The following is a 12,343-nucleotide window of genomic DNA, read 5'->3' on the forward strand; positions in this document are numbered from 1 at the left end:
TTAGCATGAATGCAGTCATGTTGTGCCTAAAATCTTCTATCTTGTGCCTCTCCTCAGGGACCCCCTCCTCAGTTCCTGAGGTTCCTGTAACTCACATACAAGGGAATGGAGAGTGGGCTCTGTCCAGTCTGAGCCCTGAGTTACCCTGTGTGTGAGTCTGCTCGGGGATGCCATAACAAATACCACAGACAGGGCAGCTTAAACAACAGACCAATCTCTAGCCCTGGTTGCTGTCCGCAGGCTGGTTTCTCCTGAGGCCTCTCTCCTTGGCATATAGACAGCCATCTTCTCCCCATGTTCTCACATGGTTTCCCCCTGTGCCTAAATGTGTCCTAATCTCTTCTTGTAGGACATCAGTCCTATTGGATTAGGATCCACCTTACTGACTGCATTTTACCTTGATCATCTCTTTAAAAACTCCATCTCCAAATATAGCCACATCCTGGGGTCCTGGGGGTTAGTGATTCAGCATATGAATTTTGGAGTACACGACTGAGCCCACACCAACCTGCTTAGGAAAAAACACATGTCTTGGTCCCTCTTTCCCTCAAGTTACATGGGAATCATGCGATGGCTCAGGGAGAGGCCACTCCTGCAGTGTTTGTGTCCCAGCTGGGGAACCCTTCTCTGCTCTATTTGATCACACAGCAGCAGTGCCAGCCCCTTCCTGAGGTGAGCAGTTCTGGGGTTTTGTGCCATATTGCCTGGCTTGCTGAGGTGCTCAGTGTCAGGTAACCAAGGAGACAGCAGTCTAGTAGGGATGCCGGGGACTCTCAGGGCAATGGCAGATGTCTCACCAGACACCACAGCAAATGAGGGAAAACCTTTGGGGGGAATCAGGAGGGAGAGAGTCACAGTCTCATTTATGCTTCAGAAAGACCACACTGGGGTGGGATATGAGATGCACCATGAGGGTGTTACCAAGTCCGAGCTCACACTGTTCGCTGCACGACAGGCCAATGAGTCAGAGACGAGGTGTTGAGGCAAGGAATATGACTTCATTCGGAAAGCCGGCAGACCGAGAAGATGGCAGACTAGTGTCTCTGAAAAACCATCTTATCGGGGTTTGGATGCCAGCTTCTTTTATGGAACAGAAGGGGAGGAGATGAGGAAGTAAAGTAAAAACGTCATAAGATTTGCAAATGTCCCCTGGAATGGCCAGCCTCGGGGAGGTGATGTGTCAATTTCTTCTTTCTCGATGCCATACACAGGTAGACAGGGTCAGAATGTACGAAGGCACTTTGGTTTAACATTCAGGCAGAGGGGCAGGGTTCCCTGAGGCAGGCCATTATGTATGACTATAATAACAAAAGCAACAAAGAGCAAAGGTTAAAGTCAAAGAAACAGATCGAACTTGGAGTCCTATTTAGCTCTTCCCTGTTAAAATTCCCCACTGTCAATGTCCATTCCACAGTCTTGTGGAAAAAGGGATGACAACGTTCTAACTGCCCAGTCAGATGGATCTTTCTGGGAGTGTCCGCCATTGGTGTCAGTGTTCCAAATGGTGAGATTTGTCTTTTGTTCCGCTTTGGAAGTGTCTACTTTACACCTGTAGATTTAAAAATATTCACAACCTAGAAGTTGAGAGTTATCAGGAATTTTGAGGGCTTCAAGCCCAGGAGGCCGCATCTCAAGTTAAGGAATTTAGCTTTTTTTTTTTTTTTTTTTATGTATAGGAAGATGCAAGAGTCTGGGCTCACCAAAATCATTTTTTTGATATGTACCACAGCTATCTGGGATCTGTATCCTATATTTGCATATCCTGAGTTTCCTCAGAGCTCACCGGTTCATGTTGGAGTGCTGCAATCACTGATGACTGATCCTCTCCTCCTGGTCAGGAATTTGACCAATATTAGGGAGACATTTCATGATCAAATTTTGTCCCTTGGTGCTGGGAGGCCCATCCCAGGTCAGGCAAAAATTCTCAATATGCCACTCCAGGTGCTAATTTTCGGATTAGGCCCTATTGATAATTAAAGATTCTCTGGCTCCTCTGTCTAATTATGATAAAGTCAACATTTTCCCTTGTTGCTCCTTCCCATAATTAGAATCACATTATTACAATTATTTTATGTTATAAAAGTGATGTACTTCCTTAAGATTTTTAGCCACAGAAGTTTTGCTGGAGGCCTGGTTACACACTGGGTACTGCAAGAGACAACAATATTATAAAATAGACAGGATATAAGTAATGCAGCTAGTAACACTGAGAAAGACAGAGTGCAGCAGGGAGACACTTGGAATTTGGAAGTAAAAACAAAATAAAACTATGATTATCATAATATCAAGTCCACAGGAAAGCCAGGTGGAGACGACAAATTCTGACAGGACCCAGTAGAAAGAAAAAGATAAAAGTTTTGTCTTTGTTTACAAAGTCATACTTTATCAACTTGTTGTAGGTCACAGCATAAGAGAAAATGTTTTTCCGAAAAACAAAGATTAAAGCCAATATATTTCCCAAAGTCATAAAGTTATAAATCATATTTACCAGTTTATTCAGTCCCATGTCATTAATTCCTGTTGATCTGGATGAAATAATCAGGTTTCCCATTAGTTTTGTCATTTGTTGCCCAGTCCACTGATATTATCTAAAGGCTATCAGAAACTTATATTTGTTAAAAAGTTCCTTTCTATCAGTCTTCTTAAAAATCTTCATTTTGTAGAAGCATCCGGACAAAATTTAAAATAGGATGGTTATGCTGGCGAGGGCCTGCACTCTGCTGAGTACTCACCGCCCCCCACCAAGTGGCCGGACTCCAACATTGACCAGGGACTGGGTCTTGGTGCTCCGGTCTGGTGTCAGGCCTGAGCCTCTGAGGTCAGAGAGCCTAGTTCAGGACATTGGACCACCAGAGACCTCCCGGCCCCACAGAATAACAATCAGCGAGAGCTCTCCGAAAGATCTCTGTCTCCACACTAAGACCCAGCTCCACCCAACAGCCAGCTAGCTCGAGTGCTGCACACCCCATGCCAAACAACTAGCAAGACAGGAACACAGACCCACCCATTAGCAGAGAGGCTGCCTAAAATCATACTAAGTTCACAGACATCCCAAAACACACCACCAGATGCGGCCCTGCCCACCAGAAACACAAGACCCCGCCCCACCCACCAGACACAGGTGCTTGTGTGCTCCACCAGGAAGCCTACACAAGCCACTCACCCACTAGGGGCAGACACCAAAAACAAAAACAACAGTAACTATGAACTTGTAGGCTGCAAAAAGGAGACCTCAAACACAGTAAGTTAAACAAAATGAGAAGGCAGAGAAATATGCAGCAGATGAAGGAGCAAGGTAAAAACCCACCTGACCAAACAAATGAACAGGAAATAGGCAGTCAACCTGAAAAAGAATTCAGGTAATGATAGTAAACATGATCCAATATCTTGGAAATAGAATGGAGAAAATACAAGAAATGTTTAACAAGGACCTAGAAGAACTAAAGAGCAAACAAACAATGATGAAGAACACAATAAATGGAATTAAAAATTCTCTAGAAGGAAATAATAGCAGAAAAACTGAGGCAGAACAGATAAATGACCTGGAAGATAAAACAGTGGAAATAACAACCACAGAGCAGAATAAAGAAAAAAGAATGAAAAGAATTGAGGACATTCTCAGAGACTTCTGGGACATTAAATGCACCAACATTCAAACTATAGCGGTCTCAGAAGAAGAAGAGAAAAAGAAAGGGTCTGAGAAAATATTTGAAGAGATTATAGTTGAAAATGTCCCTAACATGGGGAAGGAAATAGTCAATCAAGTCCAGGAAGCACAGAGAGTCCCATACGGGACAAGGAGAAACACACCAAGCCACATATTAATCAAACTTTCAAAAATTAAATACAAAGAAAAAATATTAAAAGCAGCAAGGGAGGGGGCTTCCAGGAAGATGGTGGAAGAGTAAAACGCGGAGATCACCTTCCTCCACACAGATACATCAGAAATACATCTACATGTGGAACTGCTCCTACAGAACACCTATTGAATGCTGGCAGAAGACCTCAGACCTCCCAAAAGGCAAGAAACTCCCCCACGTACCTGGGTAGGGCAAAAGAAAAAAGAATAAAGACAAAATGATGGGGATGGGACCTGTACCAGTGGGAGGGAGCTGTGAATGAGGAAACGTTTCCACACACTAGAAGCCTCTTCGCGGGCGGAGACTGCGGGAAGCGGAGGGGGGAGCTTCGCAGCCGCGGAGGAGAGCACAGCAACAGGCGTGCAGCGGACAAAGCGGAGAGATTTCCACAGAGAGGATCGGTGCCGACCGGCACTCACCAGTCCGAGAGGCTTCTCTGCTCACCGGCCGGGGGCGGGCAGAGATGGGAGCTGAAGCTCGGGCTTCAGTCAGAGCGCAGGGAGAAGACTGGGGTTGGCAGCGTGAACACAGCCTGAAGGGGCTAGTGCGCCACAGCTAGCCGGAAGGGAGCCCGGGAAAAAGTCTGGACCTGCCGAAGAGGCAAGAGACTTTTTCTTTCCTCTTTGTTTCCTGGTGTGCGAGGAGAGGGGATTAAGACCGCTGCTTAAAGGAGCTCCAGAGACGGGCGCGAGCCGCGGCTAAAAGCGCGGACCCCAGAGACGGGCATGAGACGCTAAGGCTGCTGCTGCTGCCACCAAGAAGCCTGTGTGCGAGCACAGGTCACTATCCACACCTCCCTTCCGGGGAGCCTGTGCAGCCCGCCACTGCCAGGGTCCTGGAATCCAAGGACAACTTCCCCGGGGAGAACACACGGCGCGCCTCAGGCTGGTCCAACGTCACGCTGGCCTCTGCCGCGGCAGGCTAGCCCCGCACTCCATACCCCTCCCTCCCTGCGGCCTGAGTGAGCCAGAGTCCCCGAAGCAGCTGATCCTTTAACCCCGTCCTGTCTGAGCGAAGAACAGACGCCCTCCGGTGACCTACACACAGAGGCCAAGTCCAAAGCTGAGGCCCGGAAGCTGTGAGAACAAAGAGAAAGGGAAATCTCTCCCAGCAGCCTCAGAAGCAGCGGATTAAAGCTCCACAATCAACTTGATGTACCCTGCATCTGTGGAATACCTGAATAGACAATGAATCATCCCAAATTGAGGAGGTGGACTTTGAGAGCAAGATTTATGATTTTTTCCCCTTTTCCTCTTTTTGTGAGTGTGTATGTGTATGCTCCTGTGTGAGATTTTGTCTGCATAGCTTTGCTTCCACCATCTGTACTAGGGTTCTATCTGTGAGTTCTTTTGTTTGTTTGTTTTTTTATTTTTTTCTTAATAATTATTTTTTATTTTAATAACTTTATTTTATCTTATTTTACTTTATTTTCTTTCTTTTTTCCTTCCTTACCTCCTTCCTTCCTTCCTTCCTCCTTCCCTCCCTCCCTCCCTCCTTTCTTTCTTTCTTTCTCTCTTTCTACTTCTACTAATTCTTTCTTTCTACTTTTTCTCCCTTTTATTCTGAGCCGTGTGGATGAAAGGCTCTTGGTGCTGCAGCCAGGAGTCAGTGCTGTGCCTCTGAGGTGGGAGAGCCAACTTCAGGACACTGGTCCACAAGAGACCTCCCCGCTCCACATAATATCAAACAGCGAAAATCTCCCAGAGATCTCCATCTCAACACCAGCAGCCAGATACACTCAACGACCAGCAAGCTACAGTACTGGACACCCTATGCCTAACAACTAGCAAGACAGGAACAAAACCCCACCCATTAGCAGAGAGGCTGCCTAAAATCATAATAAGGCCACAGACACCCCAAAACACACCAACAGACGTGGACTTGCCCACCATAAAGACAAGATCCAGCCTCATCCACCAGAACACAGGCACTAGTCCCCTCCACCAGGAAACCTACACAACCCACTGAACCAACCTTAGCCACTGGGGACAGACACCAAAAACAATGGGAACTACGAACATGCAGCCTGCAAAAAGGAGACCCCAAACACAGTAAGATAAGCAAAATGAGAAGACAGAAAAACACACAGCAGTTGAAGGAGCAAGATAAAAACCCACCAGACCTCACAAATGAAGAGGAAATAGGCAGTCTACCTGAAAAAGAATTCAGAATAATGAGAGTAAAGATGATCCAAAATCTTGGAAATAGAATAGACAAAATGCAAGAAACATTTAACAAGGACCTAGAAGAACTAAAGATGAAACAAGCAACGATGAACAACACAATAAATGAAATTAAAAATACTCTAGATGGGATGAACAGCAGAATAACTGAGGCAGAAGAACGGATAAGTGACCTGGAAGATAAAATAGTGGAAATAACTACTGCAGAGCAGAATAAAGAAAAAAGAATGAAAAGAACTGAGGACAGTCTCAGAGACCTCTGGGACAACATTAAATGCACCAACATTCGAATTATAGGGGTTCCAGAAGAAGAAGAGAAAAAGAAAGGGACTGAGAAAATATTTGAAGAGATTATAGTTGAAAACTTCCCTAATATGGGAAAGGAAATAGTTAATCAAGTCCAGGGAGCACAGAGAGTCCCATACAGGATAAATCCAAGGAGAAATACGCCAAGACACATATTAATCAAACTGTCAAAAATTAACTACAAAGAAAACATATTAAAAGCAGCAAGGGAAAAACAGCAAATAACACACAAGGGAATCCCCATAAGGTTAACTGCTGATCTTTTAGCAGAAACTCTGCAAGCCAGAAGGGAGTGGCAGAACATATTGAAAGTGTTGAAGGAGAAAAACCTGCAACCAAGATTACTCTACCCAGCAAGGATCTCATTCAGATTTGATGGAGAAATTAAAACCTTTACAGACAAGCAAAAGCTGAGAGAGTTCAGCACCACCAAACCAGCTTTACAACAAATGCTAAAGGAATTTCTCTAGGCAAGAAACACAGGAGAAGGAAAAGACCTACAATAACAAACCCAAAACAATTAAGAAAATGGGAATAGGAACATACATATCGATAATTACCTTAAATGTAAATACACTAAATGCTCCCACCAAAAGACACAGATTGGCTGAATGGATACAAAAATAAGACCCATATATATGCTGTCTACAAGAGACCCACTTCAGACCGAGAGACACATACAGACTGAAAGTAAGGGGATGGAAAAAGATATTTCATGCAAATGGAAACCAAAAGAAAGCTGGAGTAGCAATTCTCATATCAGACAAAATAGACTTTAAAATAAAGACTATTAGAAGAGACAAAGAAGGACACTATATAATGATCAAGGGATCGATTCAAGAAGAAGATATAACAATTGTAAATATTTATGCACCCAACATAAGAGCACCTCAATACATAAAGCAAATACTAACAGCCATAAAAGGGGAAATTGACAGTAACACATTCATAGTAGGGGATTTTAACACCCCACTTTCACCAATGGACAGACCATCCAAAATGAAAATGAATAAGGAAACACAAACTTTAAATGATAACGTTAAACAAGATGGAGTTAATTGATATTTATAGGACATTCCATCCAAAAACAACAGAATACACATTTCTCTCAAGTGCTGATGGAACATTCTACAGGATAGATCATATCCAGGGTCACAAATCAAGCCTTGGTAAATTTAAGAAAATTGAAATTGTATCAAGTATCTTTTCCAACCACAATGCTATGAGACTAGATTTCAATTACAGGAAAAGATCTATACAAAATACAAACTCATGGAGGCTAAACAATACACTGCTTAATAACGAAGTGATCACTGAAGAAATCAAAGGGGAAATCAAAAAATACCTAGAAACAAATGACAATGGAGACACAACGACCCCAAACCTGTGGGATGCAGCAAAAGCAGTTCTAAGGGGGAAGTTTATAGCAATACAAGCCCACCTTAAGAAGCAGGAAACATCTCGAATAAACAACCTAACCTTGCACCTCAAGCAATTGGAGAAAGAAGAACAAAAAAGCCCCAAAGTTAGCAGAAGGAAAGAAATCATAAAGGTCAGATCAGAAATAAATGAAAAAGAAATGAAGGAAACGATAGCAAAGATCAATAAAACTAAAAGCTCGTTCTTTGAGAAGATAAACAAAATTGATAAACCATTAGCCAGACTCATCAAGAAAAAAAGGGAGAAGACTCAAATCAATAGAATTAGAAATGAAAAAGGAGAAGTAACAACTGACACTGCAGAAATACAAAAGATCATGAGAGATTACTACAAGCAACTCTATGCCAATAAAATGGACAACCTGGAAGAAATGGACAAATTCTTAGAAATGCACAACATTCCAAGACTGAATCAGGAAGAAATAGAAAATATGAATATACCAATCACAAGCACTGAAATTGAAACTGTGATTAAAAATCTTCCAACAAACAAAAGCCCAGGACCAGATGGCTTCACAGGTGAACTCTATCAAACATTTAGAGAAGAGCTAACACCTATCCTTCTCAAACTCTTCCAAAATATAGCAGAGGGAGGAACACTCCCAAACTCATTGTACAAGGCCACCATCACCTTGATACCAAAACCAGACAAGGATGTCACAAAGAAAGAAAACTACAGGCCAATATCACTGATGAACATAGATGCAAAAATCCTCAACAAAATATTAGCAAACAGAATCCAACAGCACATTAAAAGGATCATACACCATGATCAAGTGGGCTTTATTCCAGGAATGCAAGGATTCTTCAGTATACGCAAATCAATCAATATGATAAACCATATTAACAAATTGAAGGAGAAAACCATATGATCATCTCAATAGATGCAGAGAACGCTTTCGACAAAATTCAACACCATTTATGATAAAAACACTGCAGAAAGTAGGCATAGAGGGAACTTTCCTCAACATAATAAAGGCCATATATGACAAGCCCACAGCCAACATCATCCTCAATGGTGAAAAACTGAAAGCATTTCCACTAAGATCAGGAACAAGACAAGGTTGCCCACTCTCACCACTCTTATTCAACATAGTTTTGGAATTTTTAGCCACAGCAATCAGAGAAGAAAAGGAAATAAAAGGAATCCAAATCGGAAAAGAAGAAGTAAAGCTGTCACTGTTTTCAGATGACATGATACTATACATAGAGAATCCTAAAGATGCTACCAGAAAACAACTAGAGATAATCGATGAATTTGGTAAAGTTGCAGATACAAAATTAATTCACAGAAATCTCTGACATTCCTATACACTAATGATGAAAAATCTGAAAGTGAAATCAAGAAAACACTCCCATTTACCACTGCAACAAAAAGAATAAAATACCTACGAATAAACCTACCTAAGGAGACAAAAGACCTGTATGCAGAAAATTATAAGACACTGATGAAAGAAATTAAAGATGATACAAATAGATGGAGAGATATACCATATTCTTGGATTGGAAGAATCAACATTGTGAAAATGACTCTACTACCCAAAGCAATCTATAGATTCAATGCAATCCCTATCAAACTACCACTGGCATTTTTCACAGAACTATAACAAAAAATTTCACAATTTGTATGGTAACACAAAAGACCCCGAATAGCCAAAGCAATCTTGAGAACGAAAAACGGAGCTGGAGGAATCAGGCTCCCTGACTTCAGACTATACTACAAAGCTACAGTAATCAAGACAATATGGTACTGGCACAAAAACAGAAAGATACATCAATGGAGCAAGATAGAAAGCCCAGAGATAAACCCACGCACATATGGTCACCTTATCTTTGATAAAGGAGGCAGGAATGTACAGTGGAGAAAGGACAGCCTCTTAAATAAGTGATGCTGGGAAAACTGGACAGGTACATGTAAAAGAATGAAATTAGAAGACTCCCTAACACCATACACAAAAATAAGCTCAAAATGGATTAAAGACTTAAATGTAAGGCCAGAAACTATCAAACTCTTAGAGGAAAACATAGGGAGAACACTCCATGACATAAATCACAGCAAGATCCTTTTTGACCCACCTCCTAGACAAATGGAAATAAAAACAAAAATAAACAAATGGGACCTAATGAAACTTCAAAGCTTTTGCACAGCAAAGGAAACCATAAACAAGACCAAAAGACAACCCTCAGAATGGGAGAAAATATTTGCAAATGAAGCAACTGACAAAGGATTAATCTCCAAAATATAAAAGCAGCTCATGCAGCTCAATACCAACAAAACAAACAACCCAATCCAAAAATGGGCAGAAGACCTAAACAGACATTTCTCCAAAGAAGATATACAGATTGACAACAAACACATGAAAGGATGCTGAACATCACTAAGCATTAGAGAAATGCAAATCAAAACTACAATGAGGTATCAGCTCACACCAGTCAGAATGGCCATTATTAGAAAAATCTACAAGCAATAAATGCTGGAGAGGGTGTGGAGAAATGGGAACCCTCTTGCACTGTTGGTAGGAATGTAAATTGATACAGCCACTATGGAGAACAGTTTGGAGGTTCCTTAAAAAACTGAAAATAGAACTACCATATGACCCAGCAATCCCACTACTGGGCATAGACCCTGAGAAAACCATAATTCAAAAAGAGTCGTGTACCACAATGTTCATGTCAGCACTATTTACAATAGCCAGGACATGGAAGCAACCTAAGTGTCCATCGACAGATGAGTGGATAAAGAAGATGTGGCACATATATACAATGGAATATTACTCAGCCATAAAAAGAAATGAAATTGAGTTATTTGTAGTGAGGTGGATGGGCCTAGAGTCTGTCATACAGAATGAAGTAAGTCAGAAAGAGAAAAACACATACCGTATGCTAATACATATATATGGAGTCTAAAAAAAAAATGTTTCTGATGAACCTAGGGTCAGGACAGGAATAAAGATGCAGATGTAGAGAATGGACCTGAGGACAGGGAAGGTTAAGCTGGATCGAATTGAGAGAGTAGCACTGACAGATATACACTACCAGATGTAAAATAGATAGCTAGTGGGAAGAAACTGCATCGCACAGGGAGATCAGCTCTGTGCTTTGTGACCACATAGAGGGGTGGGATAGGGAGGGTGGGAGGGAGACACAAGAGGCAGGGGATATGGGGTTATATGTATACGTATAGCTGATTCACACTGTTATACAGCAGAAACTAACACAACATTGTAAAGCAATTATACTCCAATAAAGATGTTAAAAAAATAAAATAATAAAAAGACATGAAAAAATTGTCAACATCATGAATAATTAGAAATATGCAAATCCAAACAACAAAGCAGTATCACCTCACACCAGGCAGAATGGCCATCAGCAAAAAGTCTACAAACAGTAAGTGCTGAAGAGGTTGTGGAGAAATGCGTACCCTCCTGTGCTGTTGGAGATATGTAAACTTTTAACAGCCACTAATGTGAACAGAATGGAGGTGTCTTTAAAAGGTAAAAACTGAGTTATGATATGATCTGCCAGACCCACTACTGGGCCTATAACTCGAGGAAACCAGAATTGAAAAGGCAGAGACACCCAAACGTGCACTGCAGCATATTTACAACAGCCAAGACTTGTAAGCCACGAAAATGTCCATCGACACATGAATGGACAAAGAATAAGTGATACATGTACACAGTGGTATATAAGCCCGGAAAAAGAATGAAACATTGATTGCCCTTTGTAGCACCATAGATGAGCCTAGAAATAATCATACTGTGTGAAATAAGTCATAAAGAGAAAGACAAATATCCTATGATATCATTTATGGGATTATCTAAAAATTGATTCCCTGGTGGCACAGTGGTTGGGAGTCCAACTGCCGATGCAGGGGATATGGGTTCGTGCCCTGGTCGGGGAAGATCCCACATGCCGTGGAGCGGCTGGGCCCGTGAGCCATGGCCGCTGAGCCTGCGCCAAGGAACATATTTTCACACAGAAAGACACTCACAGACTTAGAAGACAAACTTATGGTTAAACAAAAGGAAAGTTGGGAGGAATGGATAAGTTAGGATACGGGAGTTAACATACATATACTAACACATGTAACATATGTAATCACCAAAGACCACCTTGTACCAAGGAACGTCTACTCAACACTGTGTAATAACCTACATGGGAACAGGATCTGAAGATGAATAGATATATGTATATGTATAAAGGAACCAGATTCTCTACACCTATAACAAACAAATTTTTTTTTCAAAAATTGTCCTGAGGTCGGTAATAGACAAAAAAGTTCAATACAGGGCAAATTTTCAAGAAGACAATTTCAAGATGTAAATTTTACTCACACTTAAAAAAAAAAAGGACATGGCAAAATGCTCAATATCACAAATTATTAGGGTCATACAAATCCTAACTACAAAAAGGAGCGGCAAAGGGATGAGACACAAGCCCTTGGGTGTTTGTCCAGGTACATTCCACTCTAATTTCCAATCAGCAAAAGGACTTTCCCTAAGGCTCAGGTTGCCCCAATTACCAGAGCGGGACATGAAGATATCAGGTTGGT

The 12,343-nt window shown here is 41.7% G+C and overlaps 1 protein-coding gene across 1 annotated transcript in view; it reads right to left on the minus strand.

The window, feature by feature from the left end:
* Positions 1 to 1,106: 1,106 nt before the first annotated feature.
* The window catches only part of RNF145 (ring finger protein 145), a 108,519-nt gene continuing 97,282 nt past the window's right edge, over positions 1,107 to 12,343 (minus strand). Inside the window, exons 14-16 of the mRNA XM_060144145.1 lie at positions 2,489 to 2,525; positions 1,784 to 1,830; positions 1,107 to 1,298 (exon numbers count right to left, since the gene is read on the minus strand). Coding sequence (XP_060000128.1) covers positions 2,511 to 2,525 — 15 coding nt within the window. The 3' untranslated portion in view covers positions 1,107 to 1,298; positions 1,784 to 1,830; positions 2,489 to 2,510. The remainder of the gene's footprint in view (positions 1,299 to 1,783; positions 1,831 to 2,488; positions 2,526 to 12,343) is intronic.

This window comes from Lagenorhynchus albirostris, chromosome 3, assembly GCF_949774975.1.
Source record: "Lagenorhynchus albirostris chromosome 3, mLagAlb1.1, whole genome shotgun sequence".
Lineage (NCBI taxonomy): Eukaryota > Metazoa > Chordata > Mammalia > Artiodactyla > Delphinidae > Lagenorhynchus > Lagenorhynchus albirostris.